This window comes from Mustela erminea, chromosome 20 (genome assembly GCF_009829155.1).
Source record: "Mustela erminea isolate mMusErm1 chromosome 20, mMusErm1.Pri, whole genome shotgun sequence".
NCBI classification, from domain to species: Eukaryota; Metazoa; Chordata; class Mammalia; order Carnivora; family Mustelidae; genus Mustela; species Mustela erminea.
This window is the reverse complement of record NC_045633.1, coordinates 6910147-6932952: the sequence shown is the minus strand read 5'-3', so window position 1 is coordinate 6932952 and position 22806 is coordinate 6910147. Positions and strand designations below refer to the sequence as shown.

The 22806-nt window shown below is 47.3% G+C and overlaps 2 protein-coding genes across 7 annotated transcripts in view; one reads left to right on the top strand and one right to left on the bottom strand.

Annotated features, from left to right (window-relative positions):
* Positions 1-22806, top strand: part of LOC116580553 (thyroid receptor-interacting protein 11-like) — a 302056-nt gene that overhangs the window by 220432 nt on the left and 58818 nt on the right. The gene's annotated exons all lie outside the window — the stretch shown is intronic.
* Positions 1-22806, bottom strand: part of ARHGAP17 (Rho GTPase activating protein 17) — an 83639-nt gene that overhangs the window by 4499 nt on the left and 56334 nt on the right. Inside the window, exons 11-21 of one of the 6 annotated variants that reach the window (XR_004281696.1) lie at positions 20595-20706; positions 19955-20036; positions 17581-17661; positions 16163-16276; positions 14015-14106; positions 12118-12274; positions 10168-10398; positions 7777-7940; positions 3881-4501; positions 2503-2538; positions 760-808 (exon numbers count right to left, since the gene is read on the bottom strand). Coding sequence is in view for 5 of the 6 variants with exons in the window: in XM_032326915.1 (XP_032182806.1) it covers positions 2504-2538; positions 3881-4501; positions 7777-7940; positions 10168-10398; positions 12118-12274; positions 14015-14106; positions 16163-16276; positions 17581-17661; positions 19955-20036; positions 20595-20706 (1689 nt within the window). In the remaining variant the exon portion in view is untranslated. Of the gene's footprint in view, positions 1-759; positions 809-2033; positions 2539-3880; positions 4502-7776; positions 7941-10167; positions 10399-12117; positions 12275-14014; positions 14107-16162; positions 16277-17580; positions 17662-19954; positions 20037-20594; positions 20707-22806 lie in introns of those variants that run through there. The other 5 variants (XM_032326915.1, XM_032326917.1, XM_032326916.1 and 2 more) reach the window with 5 other exon arrangements.

Sequence of the window (22806 nt, the reverse complement as noted above, 5' to 3'; positions counted from 1 at the left end):
AAAGCCTCTGCCTTCGGCTTGGGTCATGATCCCAGAGTCCTGGGATCGAGCCCCGCATCGGGCTCTCTGCTCGGCAGGGAGCCTGCTTCCTCCTCTCTCTCTGCCTGCCTCTCTGCCTACTTGTGAACTCTGTCGAATAAATAAATAAAAATTCTTTAAAAAAAAAAATCTAAATAGGGATGACTGGGCCCCAGCCCTAGAAGGCTGTGTCTGGACATAGGAATTTTTAAAGCGTTGACATATGAATCTAATACATAACTCTGAGCATCTATTTGTTTTTTCCCAAGATAAAAATGATCATCAATGGCTACCGTTTACTTAAGACTCCGTGTAAATTAAGAACTGAAAGATGTTCTCTTATTTTATCTGATTTCACCCCTTCAGGAGAAATTTTCCCAAGTGTCCCCCTCTTACTCATCAGCCAGGTCATTACACAGAGCTGCAATTCTAATTCAGGCACATCCGAGTCTACAAGGTCCTCTTCCTATTACATCTCAAGCCGGCCCGGTATAGACAAGAACAGGAGTGAGAGAAGTAACAGGGCTAGCCCTTGAGCACCTGACACATGCTGTGGACACGCTTTGTACTCAGGGTGATTGACAGCAAGCATGAACGAAGCCAGCCTCCATTAGTACATGCACTATTAGTAGGGATACAAGCAGGCAGGGGGAGCGTGCCCGGTTAGTAACAGGCATTAGTGCACAAACATGATCATCAAGTAGCACAAATGCTTTGGCCAATCAGGTGCCTTTTCCTTACCATTAATTATTCCAATTTCAGTTCTTACTGAACATGGCAGGTCATACATCTAAATTATTTAATAAAATGTTGAAATTAGAACACTCTTGGCTAGAATCTATTACTTTAAAAACAGCAAGATGTAAACTCTCTTACTTTCGCAGCTAAAAGCCTGGTTGTGTTTTCTACAGTAATGACCAAGAAGAGGTTCCAGTGACATCAGAGTCCCACCGTTCTCCCCGGGCTGCAGCTGAGCTGGCCCAGGTTGGCGGCCAGAGGTGCCCGGCAGCAACAGTTGCCCCCAAGAGTTTATCTTAAGCCCCAGGCCTTAATTCTACTTTTTGGGGATTAATTGCTCTAAACAAATAACCTGTTTCTAGGAATCTGTTCGTGGTTTTCCATGTAAAAACATGATGTCGTCATAAAGAACCACCTTCCTTGGAAGTTATGTTGAAATACCCAATGGCCGTATCCAGGAATGGTTAATAATAGAGGATTCATGAGCCCTAAATGCTGGCCTTCTGTGTGTTCCCGGGGGCAGTCCAGGCCATTTTAAGCAACTGAAAGTTAATTCTGCAATACAGAGGTCATTGTGGTGACCTGGAATTTCTTGAGTGTAGGAGAGTTCATAACATAGATTGGTTTTTAAATACTTCGTTAATATCTTAAGGAAAAGTAGTTTTCATATAAAATCTCCCTGACCTGATAATTATAAAGTACAGAGCCTTATGGGGTTGTACTGGGTCAGTAAGATGGCTTTCTGGAAGAAAGACACCTGAGCTGAGAATGGTATTAAACAAAAGACACGATTCTGGTTTGTAGTTTTCCATCAAAAAGAGGGAAAGATCTAGGTGGAGGGGAGAAGTTTGGGGTGTCCCAAGTACTGACATGTTGATTAGAGCTTAGTCACTTCACTCTTATATATGACTTCCACACCCTGTCAGGCAACCCCAGGCTTCTCTGGGTTATAGGGAGTGGGGAAGAGGACTCACCCCCGTGCCCTCCTCCATGTCCTAAAGGTCACACTCTAGTTTCCCTTTCTGATTTCTCCAGAAAGTCTTACTCAGACCAAAGCTGTGAATACTCTGCCGAAGTAGCCCACCATAGGTTTAAGGCTCAGCTCAGTGGATGAGAGCAACGGTACCCTTAAAGAGAGCCTTATGGTGTCCAAATGCAGACCCAAAGGCAGGATTTAGATGAGCCTCACAGTGCCCCTGGAAAAGCTCATATGGTTTAAGAAAGCAAAATGTAAGCATGCTGGAATGCAAAGGAATTTAGTGGGATCTTTGGAGGAATTTTTTTTTTTTTTTGGTCTTCAGAATTTCCAACATCAAATTAAGAAGCTCCATGCGGTTAACTTGCACTTAAGATACAATTAAAAAAATTAAAGCTCAAGACACAGGGAACACAATTTTCTGGGCTGACTGCACCCGAGTCCTCTTTGGTTGGAAGTGATGAGCCAATCAATGACAGGTAAATCCCTGAGAAGAGCAGGACCCTTTAGGAAAGGCTTACCAACAAGAAAGAAGACACTCCTCCTATCTTACGAGAGTTGCTTGAAATTGGGTTCTCAATCTACGGACATCTACCTCTTGAACTGCGAGCACAGCAGCTCAGCATAAGGAATTTGTCTAACACTACAGAACGGTGGCAGGGGCCTCAAGGAGCTGCTCCTGAGCACAGAGTCACAAGCACATTTGCAAAACACGGCTAAGCAGGAGCATTTGGAGCTGTGGAGCGAGCTGCTTGGGGGTGGTTACAGACCTTAGTCCTGGGAACCTTCCCCACCTGTGAGGGCATCTATTGGGAAACAAACAAACAAACACACCAATATGGCTTTGTTTTTCAAAAGTAGAAGCTGGAGTATCATCAGAAATTATTAACCATTTATAACAGTGCATTTATGCAGTATATTCCTGAAAAAGAAATAGGGTTATCAAAAGAAAGACTAATTGGTTAACCATCGTTATTTGGGGTACCAGTCTGGGGGATACCATTGGCTCGTTTCAGCAGAGATGTGTAATACAGCTGGTCAGCCAAGAGGTATATTTCAGCTTCTCTAAAACTAGCTCCACATAGGAAATTTAAAACTAAGCTGTTGTGATTCAAAGCTCCTAACTGCCATTTTAAAAAACACATTAACCCCCCCCCTCAATCTACCCCATCCTTAAATCAAATAGTGTATTAGAGCCCTCAGGGTGGAACTTTGAAAAGAAATCATAATTAACTAAAATGATCATGTTCTAGACTGCCCTTAAAAAAAAAAAAATACAGGGTGCCTGGGTGGCTCAGTGGGTTAAGCTGCTGCCTTCGGCTCAGGTCCTGGTCTCAGGGTCCTGGGATCGAGTCCCGCATCGGGCTCTCTGCTCGGCAGGGAGCCTGCTTCCTCCTCTCTCTCTCTCTGCCTGCCTCTCTGCCTACTTGTGATCTCTGTCAAATGAATAAATAAAATCTTAAAAAAAAAAAATACACCCCATTAGGTAGCCCACAGAAATGTATACAATCATCACTACCTGAAACAGGTTTCCATGGGAATTATGGGAAATTCTTGATCCTTCCCTCCCTCAACACTCAGGACTGGTGCTCTGATGTGCTCACGCCCAAGACCTCCCTTCCTGGAGCATCCAAATGGGCACAGATCACGTTTTTTAAAGTTATGTCTGAAATGTTTCATTTACTATGAACATTTTTAGCTTTAGAAGGAAGGTAAGTATCTTAATGGGGAATTCGCTAAGAAATGAATTTCATGCTCACGTTGTACAATACCTTCCACTAATTAGGTCATTAGACTTGGAAAAAGGTAAATGTAGATAGGTCTTAAACACATATGATACTATAAGTCAGAGGCCAGCCAACTTCCAGGGCCAGGCATTAAATATTTTCAGGCTCTGTGAGCCAAATACTCTCTGAAAGGTCTATACCACCATTACATTAGCACAAAAGCAGCCAAAGGCAGTTTGTTACCAAATTAGAGTGGCTCTGTCCCAATAAAACTTTACTTACAAAAATGGGCTATGGGCTAGATCTGGCCAGTGGGTACAGTTTGCTGCCCCCACTGAAAACCAAGGCCTAAACGAAAGGGGAGAGTCTGGATGCAATGTAGTGTGGAAGGGGGAAAGGTCTGAGCTGATTTCTCACTTACCCGTGACTATTTTGGAGGCAGTGGGAGCAGCGTTGGTGAGGGTACCATCCCCAGCCGAGTGGGCACCAGGAGGATGTGGGGGTGGAGGCATGCTGGGTCGGTTCCTTGGCTTTGGTACTGGTCTTGGTCTTGGTAAGGTTCCGGTGTGTGGCTGTGCCATCTCGGGATTACTCACCGCCTGGGTCTGAGAAGCTGGCAGGCTGGGGTTCTGTTTTCCTAAAGGTGGAGTACTGGGGGGCGTTGGAGTCTGGGGAGGGGTGTGAAGCGGCTGCTCAAGTCCAGGCTCACTGGGCAAAGCCACGGGAGCGGGCGGGCCCTGGCTACTCGGTTTGCTGTGCCCCAGCAGTGCGGCCTGCGTCGGGGGCTGCGGTGGTGGGTGATTGGGAGCTTGTATCGGGGACAGGCTGCTCGAGTACCTCCGGGGTGCAGAAGGCTGTGAGGTGGTGCAGGGCTGGCCGGGGGCCTGGCCCACATGCTGGGCGGGAGGAGAAGGGCTTCGCGTGGTTGGCTTTGGTGACAGGCTGGGTAGGTGCTGAGATGTTCCTGGAGAACTCTGGCCCCCGGGATGGCCAGGAGGTGGGTTTCCTGGTTTCGGGGGTGCAGGAGCAGGTTTTTTAACAGCTGCACAAAGGGGGAAAACATCTTTCAGTGAGTAAAGCCAGCACCGCCTTTATGGGGTGAATCTCACAACGGCTGATACCGGGCTCCCGGTGGAAGCATGCGAGCAGGAGGGCATTCACCTCTGTGGTCTGCCTCCTCCAAGGCCCCCGGGCCAGTCCAACCAGGTGAACAGCTGCTGACAAACGTGAATTGAGGACATCCTTCCAAATGCCAGACTGGCCCTCCCCGAAAGCTGTCAAGGCCACGAAAACACAAGGGAGGACAGAAACTGTCGCAACCCAGAGGAGACTCAGGAGAAGAGGCGGCCGCATGCACCGTGGCCTCCTGGATGGGAGCGGGCCCGGGACAGAACATGGCCCCTGGTGGAACAACTGGTGAAATCTGAACAAAATATGGAGTTTTGTCCATAGTAAAGCAGGAGGGCTGGTTTCTGGGGGGTGACAAATGCACCTTGGGGACCTGGGTCATTAACAGTCGGAGAAGTGGGTGAGGGGCATTTGGGAACAACCAGCACTGCCTCTGCAACTTCTCTCGAAATCTAAAATTTGCTCAAACAAGAGGTTTATGGTTCAAAAAAAAAAAGTACCCTATATGCATACCGACCTTTAGATCTTTAAAGACCCATTGTTTATTTTTTTATTTTAAAAATTTTTAGTAATCTCTACACCCAGTGTGGGGCTTGAACTCAACGACTCTGAGATCAAGAGTTGTACGCTCTGCTGATGGAACCAGCCAGGTACCCCGAGGTCTCATTTGAAAAGTTTAATATGAAGAGAATTAAGTGAAGGGAGCCACCTCCCTAGATGGACTCGATGCTCTAAGGCCACTGAGCTGCCCACTTGTCAGTGTCCTGCCCGCCCGAAGAATCGGGGAGAAGCAAGAGGAGCTAGAAGAGGGTGACCCCCAAGCACGACTGATCTGCCTGTATATGCACCATGGCCCCTTGCCTTAAGTCGGCTTCTAGAGGGCTTAATTTTTTTTTTTTTAATAACAGAAATTCTACCAATTCTGGAATCATTTGAATTAGCAGATATGCTCTGGATAGAAGTACAAGTAAGTCTGGAAGAGTTGTCTTAGCTAAGGAAGGATGAAGCAAACCACTACCCTCTCCACACCAGCTGAGATCAGCGTCAGGAAGGGGGTGAGGGGGCCAGGGGGCAGAATTTGGTACTGAGGAGGGTGAAATCAAAAACATGGAGACCTGGTTTTGGGCTGGGAGAGATGGGCGGTAAGGGGAGACATTAGCATTTTTCAAATTGTACTGAGGTCCTACTAATCTTCCCAAAAAGCGATAGGGAAATTAAGGAGCATCACTTACCCCACATCACTAGTACCAAATTAGGCCCCTTTCATAAACTGAAGTTCCATTTAAGCCTCGCTTAAGTCCCATTAGCTCCCTGCAGGACAGGCATTGTTATACCCATATCACGGTAGAGAAAACTGAGGTTCAGAGAAGTCAAATATTTGCAAAAGATCACAGAGCCAATAACTGGCAGAACAGAGGCTCACAACCATGTTCTATGGACTCCTTGGTCTCTTTTTCAGCTCCTTCCTCCTTCCTACACTGGCTGGCTCTCCACTTACAGGGCTCAGAATTCAAGAATGAAAAGGGTATAAAGTTGGTTCTGCTATGCTGGCCTAGAACTTTTGACCTTGAACCCTGGAAGACCTTTTCCCACAGAAATAACTATGTAGCCGACAAAGAAAGGACTCTTTGGAATAGGAGCCATACTCTGGTTACCATAAGCAACTTAAAAAGAAAAATGTCTAGCTTTCTATTCTGAGTGGTATAACTGTAAATTCACACTGAATAAAAGACCATTCCTGGCATGAAAGGGTGCCAAGGCAATGAGGAGAGGCGGCAGGGGAGTCGGGTGCCAGGGCCATGGGAGAATGGTGGACCTTGTCCAAGACAAAGCAACAAGGTAAAAAATTAAATTTAAAAAATTTCCGATCAAGGGGAAAATGCCCTGAAAGAGAGTGATGTGACAGAAGAAGACTCGGTGAGTCACGGAGATGGGGCTGGGCTTTAGTCAGAGTGGGACGACAGGGAGGGCTCACAGGGTGGGACATCTCTGAGCGGGGACCTGAATGCTAAGGAACCACGTGTGGACCAGAGTAGAGAGCCCAGAAATCAGTCCGTGTACATGCGGCCAGCTGATCTTGGACAGGGCACTGAGGACACACAATAGGGAAAGGATGGTTTCTTCAACAGGTGGTGTTGGGAAAAGTGGATATCCACAGGCAAAAGAATAAAAGTGGACCCTTATCTTACACCATAAATAAGAGTCGACTCAAAATGCATTAAAGACTTAAACATAAGAGGGGCACCCGGTGGCTCAGTTGGTTAAGCATATGCTTTTGGCTCAGGTCATGATCCTGGCGTCCTGGGACTGAGTCCGGCATTGGGCTCCCGGCTCAGCGGGGAGCCTGCTTCTCTCTCTCCCTTTGCCTGTCACTGCCTCTGCTTGTGCTTTCTCTCTCTGACAAACTTAAGAAAAAGGAAGAGGGGAATGAGGTCAGTGCATCCCAGGAACAGAGAGCAAGCAGAGCAGCAGTGCTGAAGTTTGGGGAAAGAGGGGCGTGATAAGTACAGGGCCCCAAAGCAGGTCCCACTACACACGGGGGAGGTCTGCACAGAAGCCACAGGAGGGAGCGTTTCACCAGAGAGAGGACACGATCTGCCGTGTTTTCGCACAACCTCCCTGACTGCTGGGCAGAGGACGGTAAGGACATGGGTGGGAGCGATTCAGATCACACAGCACTCAGGACCCAGAAAGCCCCGACCTCAATCTAGAGGTGACAGTGGCTGGCAGATCTGCAGAACCTGGCTAGACAGAGGCTGGGGTGGTTTCCAAGCAGAGGGCAGGGCTGGAATACCAGATTCCTGGAAAACTGGGAGCACTGTTGACAAGAAACAACCTTTTGTTTGTTAGGCTTTGTGGCTTAAACATATTCCTAAATGCCTGCCTTTCAGCTATTAGTTCACTTCCTTTTAATGATTTTGCTTTTAAATGACTGATTTTTCTGCTTGCCATTTTTTTTTTTTTTTTATTAAAGTAATCTTTACACCCAATGTGGGGCTTGAACTTGAGACTCCAAGATCAAGAGTCAGGTGTTCCTCCGACGAAGCCAGCCAGGTGGCCCTCTCCTTGCCATTTTGTAACAGACATGGAGATGCTCTCTTGGAAAGCCTTGCACCGTGAATCCCTGCGCTAACCCAAGGAAGTCTGCACATTCCTCCATAAGGGGAAGGAGTAAAGGTGGCTACTTACCTCGGCGCAGAGTGTGCGGGCTAGGGCCTGCGGAATTGTGCCCTGGGCTGACAGAGAGCTGATGGGAGCCAGCCGTGGTCTGGGTCTGGTTCTGGCCAGTGGCCATCTGATTGCTGTTTCTCGCTGGGGCAGGGGCAGGTGCGGGGTCCTTGGGTTTTGGTGGACTACAGAGAGCAGAAGTCAAGTTAGATGTCAGGTACTCCCTGCGAAAGTCAGTCAGCATGCTATCAAAACACCAGATTCCACCAGAGTTTACACCTCCACAGGCAAGGAGGGCATCAGGAATTTTCGATAATTTGCACTGGGTCTGCAAAGCCCCTGTTTATTTGGGGCCACACAGTGCTCGCTTCGGCAGCACATATATTTGGGGCCACACAGAGCTAAATATTTTAGGAGATTCCCTGCCTCCATTGTCTTCTAGCTATTTAGCTACTTGAATATCATGAGACACGCCAATTGATAGAGGCCAACAAGGAATTTCTAGTTTGCTTGTACTTAAATTGGGCAGTATTAAAAAAAACATGAAAGGGCTTCTGGACTTCCAAAGAATGAGATATGACACACACAGTGTACAAAACAAAGCAAAGCTGTGGCAAGATCCCAACAGTCTAAATTATAAAGTGCTTGGTTATTATCAATCGTTTGCACTCTAGGAAAGAGTAACCCTTGAGACTCAGCGATGGCTCCCAGCCCGGAGCTGGTTGGCAGCAGGGTGGACAGAGACCAGAACACGGGCCAATTCCTGGCTCAGAACTTCGTACACTAAGCTTTACAGCTGCATTTTGTCAGGGTCACCAAAGAGTGAACGCCAAAAATACCCACAGGGCACAAAAAACAAAAGCAAATTGACGACTGACATTCCATTTGTCCCTCTGCAGGGCGTTCTAGTTATTGTCTTAATGCATTTAGCCTTGATTAAACAAACCAAAGGCTACAGGTAAATGAAAAATGTTGGCGCCTGCAAATACTTTTTTTTCCCTCAAACAAAAAAATTAGAGCTAAAACAAAGACGTGTGTGGAGCGGCAGTTTCGACAAGACATCATGGAGCTCAGGATGTGCCTAGGAAGCCTGGGGAGATAGAGGCCTTCGTGATTTTTAACCAAAACGTGAACTTCAGCTAATTCTGTGAGTAAAAAGGAACTCAGGAATATATAGGGAAACCTGAGTTCGGCCGTGAGGCTGGAACCTGATTCTTATCTCCTAAGCAGCTGGCGTCACAACCCACCAGGCACTCCCTCCCCATCCAGAGAAGCTGGATCCTTGTTCCATGCATGTATTTTACTTTATATGTGGTTATTTAGTGCTTTCTAGATGGCCACAGTAGAGAAAAGGACCAGAAAAATCGGAGCACATACTCCGTAGAGGGGCTTATCTTTTACAGCACTTCTAGTCCTGCACTATTTGGCATACCACCTAAAGTGGCCTCTGGTGGGGAAGTGAATTCAAGCAGATTAGATGAAAATCTCAAGTTCAAAGGCACTCTTCCTTACAGCTGTACCTTGTACCCCATTCCAGGTAGCTAATCAAAAGATTAAGCAACAACAACAAAAAATGTTAAGCAACAAAAGGGCCTCTTAAGAAAGTCCATCATCGTATTTTCTACCTTGTATTTGCCAATTTGCCTGTAAGACTGGAAGCTAGGGGTGGGGGAGGTCTCAGTCACCATCTGTGCCTGGTACGGCACCCAGCACACAGTTACTCAGTAAATCTGACTGGACGGATGGATGGGTGGATGGATGGACGGACGGATGGATGGGTGGACCAAGGGGCAGATGGACTGATGGATGGATGGGTGGGTAGGTGGACGGATGGACAGACAGATAGATGGATGGGTGATTGGGTGGACGGATGGACGGACAGATGGCTGGATGGGTGGGTGGACGGATGGACAGATGGATGGATGGATGGGTGGGCGGATGGATGGACGGACGGACGGACGGATGACAGGTGGATGAAGGGAAGGATGGACGGGTGGATGGGTGTGTGGGTGAATGACTGAATACCAGCAATGCTCTAATCTAAGTAACTCATTACATTCAAGTGTTAATTACTTAGTGTACAAGATGACAAAAGCACATGGCAAATGAGCACTGAGTAGACATCAAACAGGGAAAAGGGGTTTGTAATAGAGCTAGCCACCTGTTGGCTTCCAGCACCAAAGCAGGATGGTAAAGAATGCAAACAAGCGTTGCTTCTTTTGGAAAACAGGAACGAGAGCAAGCAATGTACAGTCTTTTTTCCCATCCTTTGCCAACCAGAAGAGGGAAGGCAGATCTGGTTCACTCCACGCCGAGCAGTTCTGTGGACATGGAGGCTATGCCCGTAGGCCAGCACCTGCAAGAGGGCTGGGGCATTGAGCACCCGCTGCCAGCAGAAGCTGGTCTTCTTACCTGTCGCCCGAGCTTGGCCCCTGCTCCAGTGTGCCCGCAGAGGAGGGGACCGTCCCACCCCCTGTGCTGCTTTCAGCCCTAGAGCTCTGGGGAGGGGGCTCTGGGCCTGCAGGAGCCAAGGTGCTGCCATCTGTGGGCGGGAGTGGTGGCTGGAAAGCTGGGGCTATGTGCTTTCTAGTTAGAGTGCCACCCCGCCGGTGGGCCTGGAAGTCCATAAGCTTCACACCAAAGCTACACAGAAAGAAGAAACAGTCAACACAGCATGCAAGCCGACTAGTGAGACAGAAGTCCATCACTCCACACGTGTTACAACCCGCGCACGGCAAGAGCCACCCGACTTGCCCCGCATGCAGTGAGGCAGCAAGAACCAGACGAATGGTCATTGCTATTACCGAGGCAAGCAGCTTGCCTAGGCTTTAAACCTGAGCAAGCAACAGACCTGGTACTGATCAATGTCCTGTCTCAGTTCGGGTGTGAACAGCTGAAAGTCCGTGGACAGGCCTTGTATGGAGTGGGGGACATCACGTCCGCGTGCCCATTCGCCTACCACCCAGTGGCCTCCTCACTTCCATGTGCTTGGCGGACGGGGTGGCAGCCGAGGGCAGCATCAGGACATCACACCACACTGCCTCCCTGGCTGAGGTGTACGAGCCCTAGTGTGGGTGCATGTGAAGAACAGATCTGAGAGGATTCATGATCCCGGAAAAAAAAAATCACTGCTTTCGGGAAGGAGATGGTGGTTGGAAGACGGGGAGAAGGAAAATTCACTTTTCACGTAAGTGAACTTCTGTGATGGAGGAACTCTCAGGCTTTTCAGTTTGAAAAATAAACACGTGTGGCTCCCTGAGCTCGCGTGTGCTGGGTCAGCTGGCAAGAAGAACCTACCCCGGGAGATAACTGAGGATCACATGTGCCAACCATGGCCACGATGCTGCATTTTGTGACTTCAAATACATGAAGGCTAAACTGTGCGGTGGCCAGTGTGTCATCAGGAAGCAGGACCTACTGTGTGACTGGGGCTTCAGAGAAGTAAAACTTTTGCACACAAGAAATGTGGGTTTCAGAGGGACAGATAGGAACGTAAAGTATTGGCCTTTGCCTGGACAAAACAACAACAAAGCAAAAGGAAAACAAAAAAAATCAAAGCTCACTATAAGATCAGGAAATGAAAAAAACTATGAAATTTAGTTGTGAATCTGTTTACTGGTTTACTTGTAAAACTGTGTCCGGTGATGTTATTCCGTGTGTGTGCATGAAGCACGTCACTCCGCAGGCCTAACTTAACCTTTCGGGTGAACACAGTGGCATTTCATCATACGGACTTAATGGTTGGCCTCTGCAGGCACAAAACATAAACAGCCTCATTAAGCATTGAAAGTCCCACTAAACTCGCCCGTGGAGCATAGAACAGAGACTGACGTCTCTCACTAATGCCCACGCAGCTGTCTTTTTCCCTCCACGGTTGGCCGATAGAGAAGTACCTCCAGCTGAACACCAAATTCAGCGCTGACTTCCACGAAGGGCCAAGTCATACCCAAAATAGGTCTCTTTAAACACCACATCTGACAACTCACTGGTGCGAGGTGGGTTATTCTCCTATCTGTCCACAACACTTAAATTTCCTCCCACCTTCCCACTCCTCTTCCCCCATCAAGTACTTTTAAGTGACTTCGTAGCATGTGTATGATGCTTATCACAGAGCAGGTGAAGCTTGGATGCATATGGAACAGATGTGTACTGTCGAGCTACGTGTCTGCCTTGGGGGGTCACGTTTAATGTTTGGAACGAACTAGAGTGGAATTCCTGCAATATCTGGACCTAACAGTCATGGGTGCACCGTGGGCCGCTCTCCTACTACAGGTCCATTGAGGCGGTACCAGGTCCGGAGGGTTTAATAATTCTTCTACGTGACATCTGCTGCTGGAGGAAACTGAACAGCTATAAACACACCTCTCCTTCTTCACCAAGTCCCCTTCCATGACCGCCATGCTGGCAGGCCGCTTTCTCTCGAGGGTCCCTGAGTCAGAGTCATTTCCAGTGTGAGATGAGTGATTGGAATTTGGGGTGACGAGAGGCACAAATGCTTCCGATACGTTAAATTCCACCTCTGCAAGGAGAAAAAGAAACAAACGTGCAGGTACACCTTAGAGACAAGGCAGGTTTGGTGCAGACCACTGAAACAAGGCAAGTATCGCACTGACGTGAGTATCGCAATAAAGCGAGCGTGATGATAAAGCAAATATCACGATGAAATGAACAATCCACTAAAGTGAGTATCACAATAAAGCAAGTCCAATGGCTCTTCTGGTCCCCAGTGCACATCAAAGTTATGTGTGTACTGTGCTGCCATGTGTAAGAGCATTAGGTCTACAAACACAGGGCACAGACCTTAATTAAAAAATACTTTATTGCTAAGAAAGGCTAACCATCATCTGAACTTGCAGCGAGTTATAATCACTGACCGCAGATCACTATAACAAATATAACAAGAATTGGAAAAAGTTGGAAATACTGCAAGAATTGCCAAAATGGGACAGAGACATGAAATGAGCAAATGCTATTGGAAAAATGGCAGCAAAGGCGGGGCTGCCACCAACCTTCAACTTGTAAAATAAATGCAACATCTAGGAAGCGTGGTAAAGTGAAGCACCATGAGACAAGGTTGGCCAGCACATAAGGTGTACAGCATATGGGCACACGAGGCTTAAAAATTACTCCCAGCTGTTTCACAAGTGCACCCCCCTGTTTCACCAGTGCAACCCCCTGCCCCCTCATCTTCTCAATAGTTTGCCAAGCCAGGGGGAGGAAATAAGTTGAGATAAGGACAGGGTATGATTCAGAATATAAGTTACACAATTCCTCTGCTTTCTTCTTTGTAAAAAGAAATTTTTTAAATAAAATTTTAAAAAATCACGGAATATGGAAGAAGACAATAAGCATGGATTACTTAAAAAAAAAAGGTATTTACAGTTTGATATAAAATGCAAATAAAAGGCAACAGCAACTCCATACTGCCTATAGCAGTTTTTCTAAGATTTGTTTTCCCAAAGAAATCTTGGGCAAAATGCCAGTTTTCATCCACACGTCATGTACTTGTTGAGAACCTCCATGAGTGAGGCGTGATTCTCAATGGTGAGGAGACCCGGGGAAAGGAGAAACGAGCTCACCCTGGTGTCACGGGAGGTGACAGTGGGGCCACTCCGGGCAAAGTACGGGGCAGGAGGTCTGGACTCACAAAGCTTGCCCTAGCAGTGTCCCCGAAGGGGTTCATGGAACCTCTGAAGATCCCAGGACTACAACAAATATAGTTTGAAAACCTGTTCCCTATTGCCTGAAATCCTCTTTCTCTGACACAGTCAACTCCCACCTTCACAAAATGGCTCCAATCAACCTATCCAGCTTCATCTTCCACCTTTACAAAAACCCGGCTCTCCGGCCACCGGAGCAGAAAGCTGCCTTCCAAGTGGAAAACTGCATATCCGGTGTCACCCCTTCTCGAAAGCGGTTCTGGTTCTTTGTGCCCAACATCGGAGTTTGTATAACCATCCACCCTTCCTTCTAACACGTGGGATAGTATCTGCTTCTTCTCCAATGGCAGACAGCATATCTCACCGGCAGACATAGCGCCGGGGGTACCGAGTGCACACTGGCCGAGTGGCCACCCCCGGGGTGAAGTGAAACAAAGAGAAATACAAAATAATGTGGACGCACGCAAGGGGGTTTAAAAATAAACGCGAGCCAGTCACGGAATCGCGAAGGGGTTACTGAAGCATTTTCTTCTTTAAAAAATTTTCTATACCATCATTGTATTGTTTGGGCAGTCCGTGAAGTCGAAAAGTTACGTTACCTTCAGGGAAGAACCAGTCGGCGTGCTGGATAATGGGCTCGATGACCGCAACCACGTGGACAGAGGTGGCCGCTGCCATTTCAGCCAGAGTTCTGCAAAGGACATTCACAGTTAGACCACTTTCCGCACGCAGCCTCTAATTTCTGCAGGTTGTGTCAGAGCAATTTAATTATGTTGGGGTTTTTCTGAAGATTATTTATTTATTTGAGAGAGAGCGAGCGAGCACGTATGAGTGGGAGGGGCAGAGGGAGGGATAATCTCAACCAGATTCCTTGCCAAGCTGGAGCCCGACACGGGGTTTGATCCTAGGACCTGGAGATCGTGACCTGAGCGGAAACCAAGACTCCAACGCTTAACTGACTGCGCCATCCAGGTGCCCCCAATTTAGTTACTTTAAACAAGAAAATACACACAAATGCAAAAACTAGATCCATGGGGCTCTGGCCTCAGCGTGTGGCAGTGACGCCCCAGGAGGAGAAATCGCCCTGACTCGGCTGTCACTCCTTAGTCTGCATGCGCTGGGTTAATGGTGTGTCCAAATGCTGATTTTATGTTGGTTTGGAACAGGGTTGCAACCAGGCATTTTCCCACTGGAGCAGTATTGCCCAAGGTAGTCATCTCATACGACCCAAGACACCACTGACAGCTTTGCCCACAATATAAGCGAGAGTGTGCACTGTTCCAGTGTGCACGTTACATCTGAGAACCAGAGCCCCATGTTTACACAAACTACTAATTAAGGCTGTCACATCTGTGGCCTGGTCCCAAGATGCAGGTTTAGAAGTTGAGGGTGTGAATGCCAAGGTTCAAAAGGAAGAAAACAGATAAGAGTCATTATCCCTAGTATCAAGGAGTTCACGTTCCAGTTCAGAGTCAGAATATCACAGAAGACAAAAAGCTGCAAAGGCCTGACATTTAGGGAGCGCCCAACATGGGGGTCACAGAAGCATGAGGAAGGTTCAGGACGCAGACTGTGGGTCCCGCCACTTCCCTGCTTTAAGCAAACTTTAAGCAAGTTCCTTGTCCTCATCTGTAAAAATGAGGACAGAAGCACCTACTTCAAAAAGGTTACTTGTGAGGATTAAAGGAGGTCATTATGATGCCCCCAGAGTAAATACCAATGTTGGTGATTTCCCAGGAGCTCTCTACCTGGGCTCCCAGACCCCTCTTTTCTATTCAATCTGCATTTCTCGATGCCAACAAAAAAGAACACAGGCATGGGGCAGGAGCAATGGAAGAGAGGGAAGCAGACTCCCCGCTGAGCAGGGAGTCCGATGTGGGACTTGACCCCAGGACCCCAGGATCAAGCCAAAAGCAGACGCTTAACCTACTGAGCTGCCCAGGCGTCCGCAAATTATCTTTTTAAATGCAGTTTGATCAACTCATTCTTCTGCTTAGAAACCTTGATGCCGGGCACCTGGGTGGCTCAGTTGGTTGAGCGTTCGGCTAGGTCGTGATCCTAAAGTCCCGGGATCGAGTCCCACATCGGGCTCCCTGCTCGGCGGGGAGTCTGCTCCTCCTCCTAACCACTCTTCTCTCATGTTCTCTCTCTCGTTCTCGCTTTCTCTCCCAAATAAATAAAATCTTTAAAAAAAAAGAAAGAAAGAAAGAAACCTTGATGCCTCCCTGACCATTTATGACCCAACATAAGTTCCAAAACCTCCACCAGATACATAAGGCCCTTCAGAACCTGGCTCAGGCTTCATATTCCTTGGGCACAGTCTCCTGGCACCAGTGCTCGGGCCATACAAGACCATGTGACACCACCCCCACCACCAGGCCCTTTTCACACACACAGTGCCTTTGCTCATTTGGGCCACACCTGCAGGAAGCTATGCGTTCATCCAAGTACAACCCAAGTGCCTTTTCCTCTGCAGGGCTCTCCCTGCACTTCTCACCCTGAGCTGTGCTCCTCTGATATGCACTGTGGCCGTCGTGCTTTATAAGGTCTATGGCAGCCCAGGTGCCATGGCCATTCAGCTGCCTGCCTGCCCAACAGCACGACAGTGTCCCGAGAATGTCCGCTAGGTGGAGAGACCAGGCTCATAAGCGCAAGTCCGGAAGGGCACCTTACCCTGGAACGGGGTCTGTCCCCCTGCGGCACAAAGACAAGATTAAAATATTGTGATGTGGGGAGAGGTCACTTACCCTTCAGTTTTGGCCCATAATAAGTTAGGGCCTAACACAATTGCAATGTTGCTGGGAGTCATTTTATTGACGTCGCTGGTCTGAGCAAGCTTTGCAAGGAACTTGATTAAATACCTGGGGGAGAAAAGAGAAGAAAATATTTGCAGGAACAGCATCCTCCAGCCCCGGGTGGCTCCGGTGCTAAGTGCAGAGTGGAGTCGAATCAGAATCTGGCTCAGGTTCTGTATCTTACAAAGTCCTGTGCTCTCTCTTTCAGACGACAGACTCCGTTAGGACTTGGAAGAGGAAAACAGCTCACAAGAAGACCCCCAGATTCAATCCCTACTCGCTGTGTATTTCCCACCCTTTCTCCTTTATGCCCTATCTATCAACCCCTCAGTAAGTTACAATCTGGTTAACGGGTGGCTTGATATGTTTTAATGGAGGCATGAAAAGATACAAGAGGGACATTGCTTAGAGAAAGCTGTATTTGAAAATATGTGGTAATTATGAAAATCTCCAATTTATCATATAGTTATAGTCTCTCCTATACAAGCACAGCACTATAAAAACAAAAAATTAAGAATAACCTCACTATCGATTAAAAGGGGGCTGATTAAGTAAATTAAATATATCCATAGAGCTTAGTGTCGTGGTAGAACCCAGGACTGAAATTAAAGGTCAGATAACATGCCACAAATTTCACCGGGAGAATATGTGTCATTTTGGACCAAGTCCTCTTCTACCATTTTCTTTGGTTTTCAATACTGGGGGCTGCCTTTTATCCTTCTTATCTTTACACTTCTTCAAAGTCATATTTTAGGTCAAAAGGAAAGTGGAGACGAAATTTTAGAAATGTATTCCACAGTAAATTTTCTTAGAAACAGTAATTCCACAAAGCCATATGTAATTTCCAATTCTACACATTTCATCTAATAGGATGATTTATGCTCTATTAAAAATAAATTCTATAGCATATATAAAGGCTACTGCAGAAAATAGAATTGTTGATTAATTTTTGCCTTTTACATATTGGACTTTTTTTTTTTTTTTTTGGTAATTTATTTAAGTAAGCTCTACGCCCAATGTACGGCTTGAGCTCACGACCCTGAGATCCAAGAGTTGTGGGCTCTACTGACTGAGCTGGGTCCAAATCCAACACCGAGTCAAGCCAACTTTCCAGAACTTTCTCCTAGTAGCTGCAGTGGTAAGCTGACCAGGGGACTGCTGTCAATGCAGACCTGATGCGGATACGTCACACGGTGATATGTTTCACAATAACATACATCAAATCCCACTGCCAGCAACCCCCAGTTCCTCTCCGAAGCACTTGCTTGGTGTGCTTGGACCGAGTGACCTCTGCTGCAGATGGCACCTCTCTTCACTCCAGAGTCACTGTGGCTTGCTGGCTTAATTTGCAGGATACCAGTCATACATACCTAAAGTTAACAAAATTTTGTGGTGGCAACTTTTGACATGTTCTCCACAAATCCTGAAGCTTTTTGTCTTGATCCTGCACACTGAGAAAAAAAAAAAGCAACCCGTATTCATAACCCTTCATTAGGACACATCATTAGCAACCCCTGGGTTAATAACAGCTACGTGAACAGTGATGCCCTCGATGACAGAGAAAAAGCACAGCTGGAAAATAGGACAGGTTTGGAAATGAATACATATGGAGTCAAATACTTCACTCTGAGCCATGGGTTAGCCTCGCCAAGACTCGGTCTCCTGATGTGCCCGCCTGCAGATAAGAATGTTGATTCTGCCCAGTGACGGGGAGGTTCTAGAGGTATAACCCGCAAAACCATCTGCGCCCACGCCTGGCACACAGGAGACAAGACACCGCTGAAAACTCTGTCCCAGAAGGTGCCTATCTCCACGAGCAGCTTCCTGGAGCCCAGATTTCTTGCTGGCCCAGCCACAGGGGGGCTGGCCGAGCTCCCAGGCACCCAAACCCCCGTGCCTCTTCCTGCCCTTAACTCCACCCAGAGGCTCCAGGCCCAGAAGCCCTGTCCTGTTGTGAAGCAGTCACAGGAGCCCTTCCACTCTATGGTTTCCACATGCAAACTTCCATCGACACAAAAGAGGGCTGGAGAGGATGTTAGCAGTCACCCACACAAGGTACCTTTGGACCTAAAATGTCCTCCACAACTGGACCAATCTGGACTGGCAGATAGCGGGTAAACGTAATTATATGTTAGAGGCTAGTCGTTGTGTCACCGGGATGCTGACCTTTCTCACATACGGAGGATCCATACCCCCAGAAACAGATGCCTGCTTCGAAAAGTGTATTTTTTCATGGGAACCGTGTTGGGAGTCTTGGAACCGTGAGAAGACTCAGGCACAGGAGGAGCGGAGCAGGCGACCCAGCAGAGGAGACCCCAGAATGCTGTCGGGGCCCATTTATTCAGTCCCACAAAAATGGACATTTACAATAGGCTGGGCCACACGCAGTGTCCAAGTATATGATCGTGACTGTGAACTTACTCTGATTTTTTTTTTTTTGAGATTTTATTTTATTTGTCAGAGAAAGTGAGAGAGAGAGAGCACAAGCAGAGGAAGCAGCACACAGAGGGAGAAGGCTCCACGCCGAGCAGGGAGCCCGATGCGGGACTTGATCCCGAGACCTTGGGATCATGACCTGAGTGGAAGGGGCAGACGCCTAACCAACTGAGCCACCCAGGTGTCCCTGACTTTTTCTTTTTTAAAGATTTTATTTATTTACTTGTCAGAAAGAGAGCATAAGCAGGGGCGGGGGGCGGGGGGAGCAGCAGGCAGAGGGAGGAGAAGCAGGCTCCCTACTGAGCTGGGAGCTCAATGCGGGGCTCAATCCCAGAACCCCAGGATCATGATCCGAGCCGAAGGCAGACATTTCACTGATTGAGCCACCCAGGTGTCCCTTACTCTGACTTTAAAAACCTTAATAGGGGTGGAAGCACCTGCCACTGAAGACTAAATGATCAGCCCCAGCTGCCCGTCTGCTGGGAATGGGTGACATGGCTAAAGACAGGGGAAGGACAGGATGGGAAAGGAGATCTGTTCCTTCTCCCTTAGGGTGAGCAATTAGGCTCCTATGGGAGGAACTGAGTCAGAGCCATGAGGCACAGGTTAACAAGGAGGCAGGCTGGCCGGCCAGAGAGAAGCCCCTGGGGCTTTTAGGACAAGGCTGCCAACAGCTTCTGGCACGAAAGCTGGGCATGGGGGAGGAGGAGCAAAGAACAGGGATAGAGTCTTTGGGGCAGACAGGTCTGGGTCTGAATTCCCACTCTGCAAGTTACCTGCTGCTCCCTGGGCCCCGTGCCTCCCCCGCCTCGGTTTCTGCAAACCACATCTGTCTTTTACGTCGCTGATCATGGATGACAGGAGGTAATGGGTATTAAAATTAGTAGGTACTGAGCACACAGTAAGTGTTAACTAGTACTGTCAACACTGCATTACTGCACAACTGAGCTTCCCCACGGCTTGCCAGGCATATTGCCGCTGGCCAGTATGACACCTGTCCCCATGACAGGGCTTCCCTCCCTCTAAAAGGGGTTTGAGACCAGCTGCTCTAGTAATACGGGTCCCACAACATGTCTTCATCCATATACATCATGCAAACTGAAGCCAGTGCTTAAGTGCTCATATTCCCACACTAATACTACTACTCCATATTTTCACCCAACATGTAAGAACTGAGGCACTTATTATTTAACACATGTGCTATTTTAATGTTATTTTATGACCCCTGAGAGTAAGGTGATTCACAAAGGGGATATAATATCCTGTCATTTCCTTTAACTTTGAAAACTCTGTGTTCTTTAAACTTACCTTGCAACTTGTGTCCATTCTTCATACAGATTAAAAGTCATCAGAGGTTCAGGCAGTTCCCGTAAATAGGACTTTAAAGCACCTGAAATTGTTAACATTCAAGGGGTAAGCCTGGGAATCTCGGGATGGATTATTTTTGCAAATTGAAATATCTCAGTTACAACCTGCCGAGAATATCTGAAACAAGCCATGAATCAGCGGGAGTAGTTACAGAGCATGGGGTGTTCCTAAAACAAATCCTGGCCCTTGCAAAATAGATTTGAGGGGTCAGTAGAAAATAAAATTAGCTTCAAAGTAACCTAATGGACATCATTTCCCAGGCAGATCTAGACTATGAAGGAGAAAGAAGGGAAGAAATATAAGCAGGTCTCCAAATATTTGGGTTAGAAGCTACCTTCTTCACCTTTACTTAATAATCAGGAAAACAAAGAAACCCCCAAAACAGGAAAAGGGGTGTGTGTGTGTGTGTGTGTGTGTGTACCCTTATTCAGTTGTATTTGTCATTTCAGCTTGTCCAATTAAACCTATATAGGGAGACCATTTCAATTTCATCAGAATCTGAAAATGAACACTGGATTTTTAAATGGTGATGTGTCTGAGATGGGACCCACCCCCGTGAGGGCGACTCCTCACAGCTCACCTGCAACAGCATGGGGGTCAGAGTAGAACTCATCCAGGTGAGAAGTAGAACAGTCTAAAGCAGCTTTCAGTTTCTTTAACTTGGAGGCCCCAGCCCCAATTCGGAAAAGGCCCTAAAGACAACAAAAGGCCATGAACGGCAAGTTTAAGTTGTGGGCTTTATGCTGAGCAGCAGCATACAGTTGATGAAGAGCTTTCCACCCCAGCCCCGACTCCCACACACCTCATCTGTGAGGGCGGGGATGCTGCCTGCCTTGGGGGGTGACTGGGAAGGACAATGGACCAAGCACAGGCAGGCAGAGGGGCAGACAGATAGGCAGAGAGCAATTCATTCCTGATTGGTGCGAGCTCTTGCCCTGGCCCATTGCTAAAATATCTGTGCCAATTAGAAATCTATTTAAATGCAGTATTTTAGGGGCACCTAGGTGGCTCAGTCAGTCCTGGGATCAAGCCCCGAATCGGTCCCCCTGCTCAGCAGCCAGCATGTTTCTCCCTCTGCCTGCTGCTCCCCCTGCTTGTACTTTCTCTCTCTGTGTATCAAATAAATAAATAAACAAAATCTTTTAAAAGAAAAGAAATGCAATATTTTAAACTTCCACAAGGTGGACTGCTACAGATTTTTTTAATTTAGGATTTTTTTTAAATTGACATCTCATGAAAAGTTGCTAGACTAGGCTGCTTGTCACTTTCATTGCCCTAAAAGTTACTCAGAGAAAAACACATGAAGGTCAACCAAGAAAGGCAGGACTATGAAGACACTGGACCAGGTGTTATAAGATGTGTGTTTTAAGTAAATTTAATCTAGGCAAGGTTTCTCAATCAGTAATACTGACATTCCAGGCTAGGTAATTCTTTGTTGTGGGGGGCTGTCCTGCACATTGTTAGACATTTTAGCAGCAGCCCAAGTCTCTACCCACTAGAGCCAGTGGCAAATCCACTTTTAAAACTGTGACCATCTGGGGTGCCTGGGTGGCTCAGTGGGTTAAAGCCTCTGCCTTCAGCTCAGGTCATGATCCCAGGGTCCTGGGATCGAGCCCCGCATCGGGCTCTCTGCTCAGCAGGGAGCCTGCTTACCCCTCCCCTCTCTCTCTGCCTGCCTCTCTGCCTACTTGTGATCTCTGTCTGTCAAATAAATAAATAAAATCTTTAGGGGGGGGGGGGGGAAACTGTGACCATCAAAACTGTCTCCAGACCTTGCCAAATACCTCCCAAAGCGGACAAAATTGGCCCCAGCTGAGCAGCTCAGATCTCAGGCTACTAGAGTTGAGTTCACATCAGTGGAGGAGGGGGCAGAAAGTGGAAGCAAACACAAGGGTGGCTTCTGGAATGTCCCTTAATCTGGGTGCTGATCACATGCATGAGTTCAGTTTGTGGAAATTTACCAAACTGTTTACTTATGCATACATTTTCTATGTACAAAATACTTTAATAAGGTTTTTAAAAGGAAAAAAAAAAAAAAAAGACTTGGCATCTGATTTTGATTCCCCCCTATCATGAACTCACTCACCAGGAAGAGGAGTAACAAGACCTGCCCTGCTTGGTTCATGGGGTTCTGGGGGATAAGGATTCCATAAAATAAGAATATAAATACCCCCACCAAAATGCATGGTACTACCCAAATGTAATATTCTGCTTTAAGCAAACTAAAGCTCACGGAAGCTTTGGTCCATTTAGTGCACATGAAATTCAATGTCATGTGAGCATGTGGGTGGCTCAGTCAGTTAAGCCTCTGCCTTTGCTCAGGTCATGATCTCAGGGTCCTGGGATCTGGTTCTCTGTTCAATGGAAAGCCTGCTTCTCACTCTCCCTCTGTGCGCTCCTTCTCTTTTTTTCTATCTCTCTCTCTCAAACAAATAAATAGAACCTTTTAAAACATTAAGGAGCACTAGGGCACCTGGGTGGCTCAACTAGTTGAGCATCTGCCTTCAGCTCAGGTTGTGATCTGAGGGCCCTGAGATCAAGTCCCGTATCTGGCTTCCATAGGGAGCCTGCTTCTCCCTCTGCCTCTGCCTCCCTCTCTATCTCTCTCTCATGAATACATAAATAAAATCTTGTAAAATTTTTTCTTAAAAAATGAAATTCAATGTCACAAATCACAACCAGAGTCGAAAATGAAACAAGTGGGGAAAAAGAAAGTCAGAGTGTACCACACATAGAAAAGGAAAATGTTCTGTGAAACTCGTTTCATTCATAATGTCTGTTCCAGGTAAAAC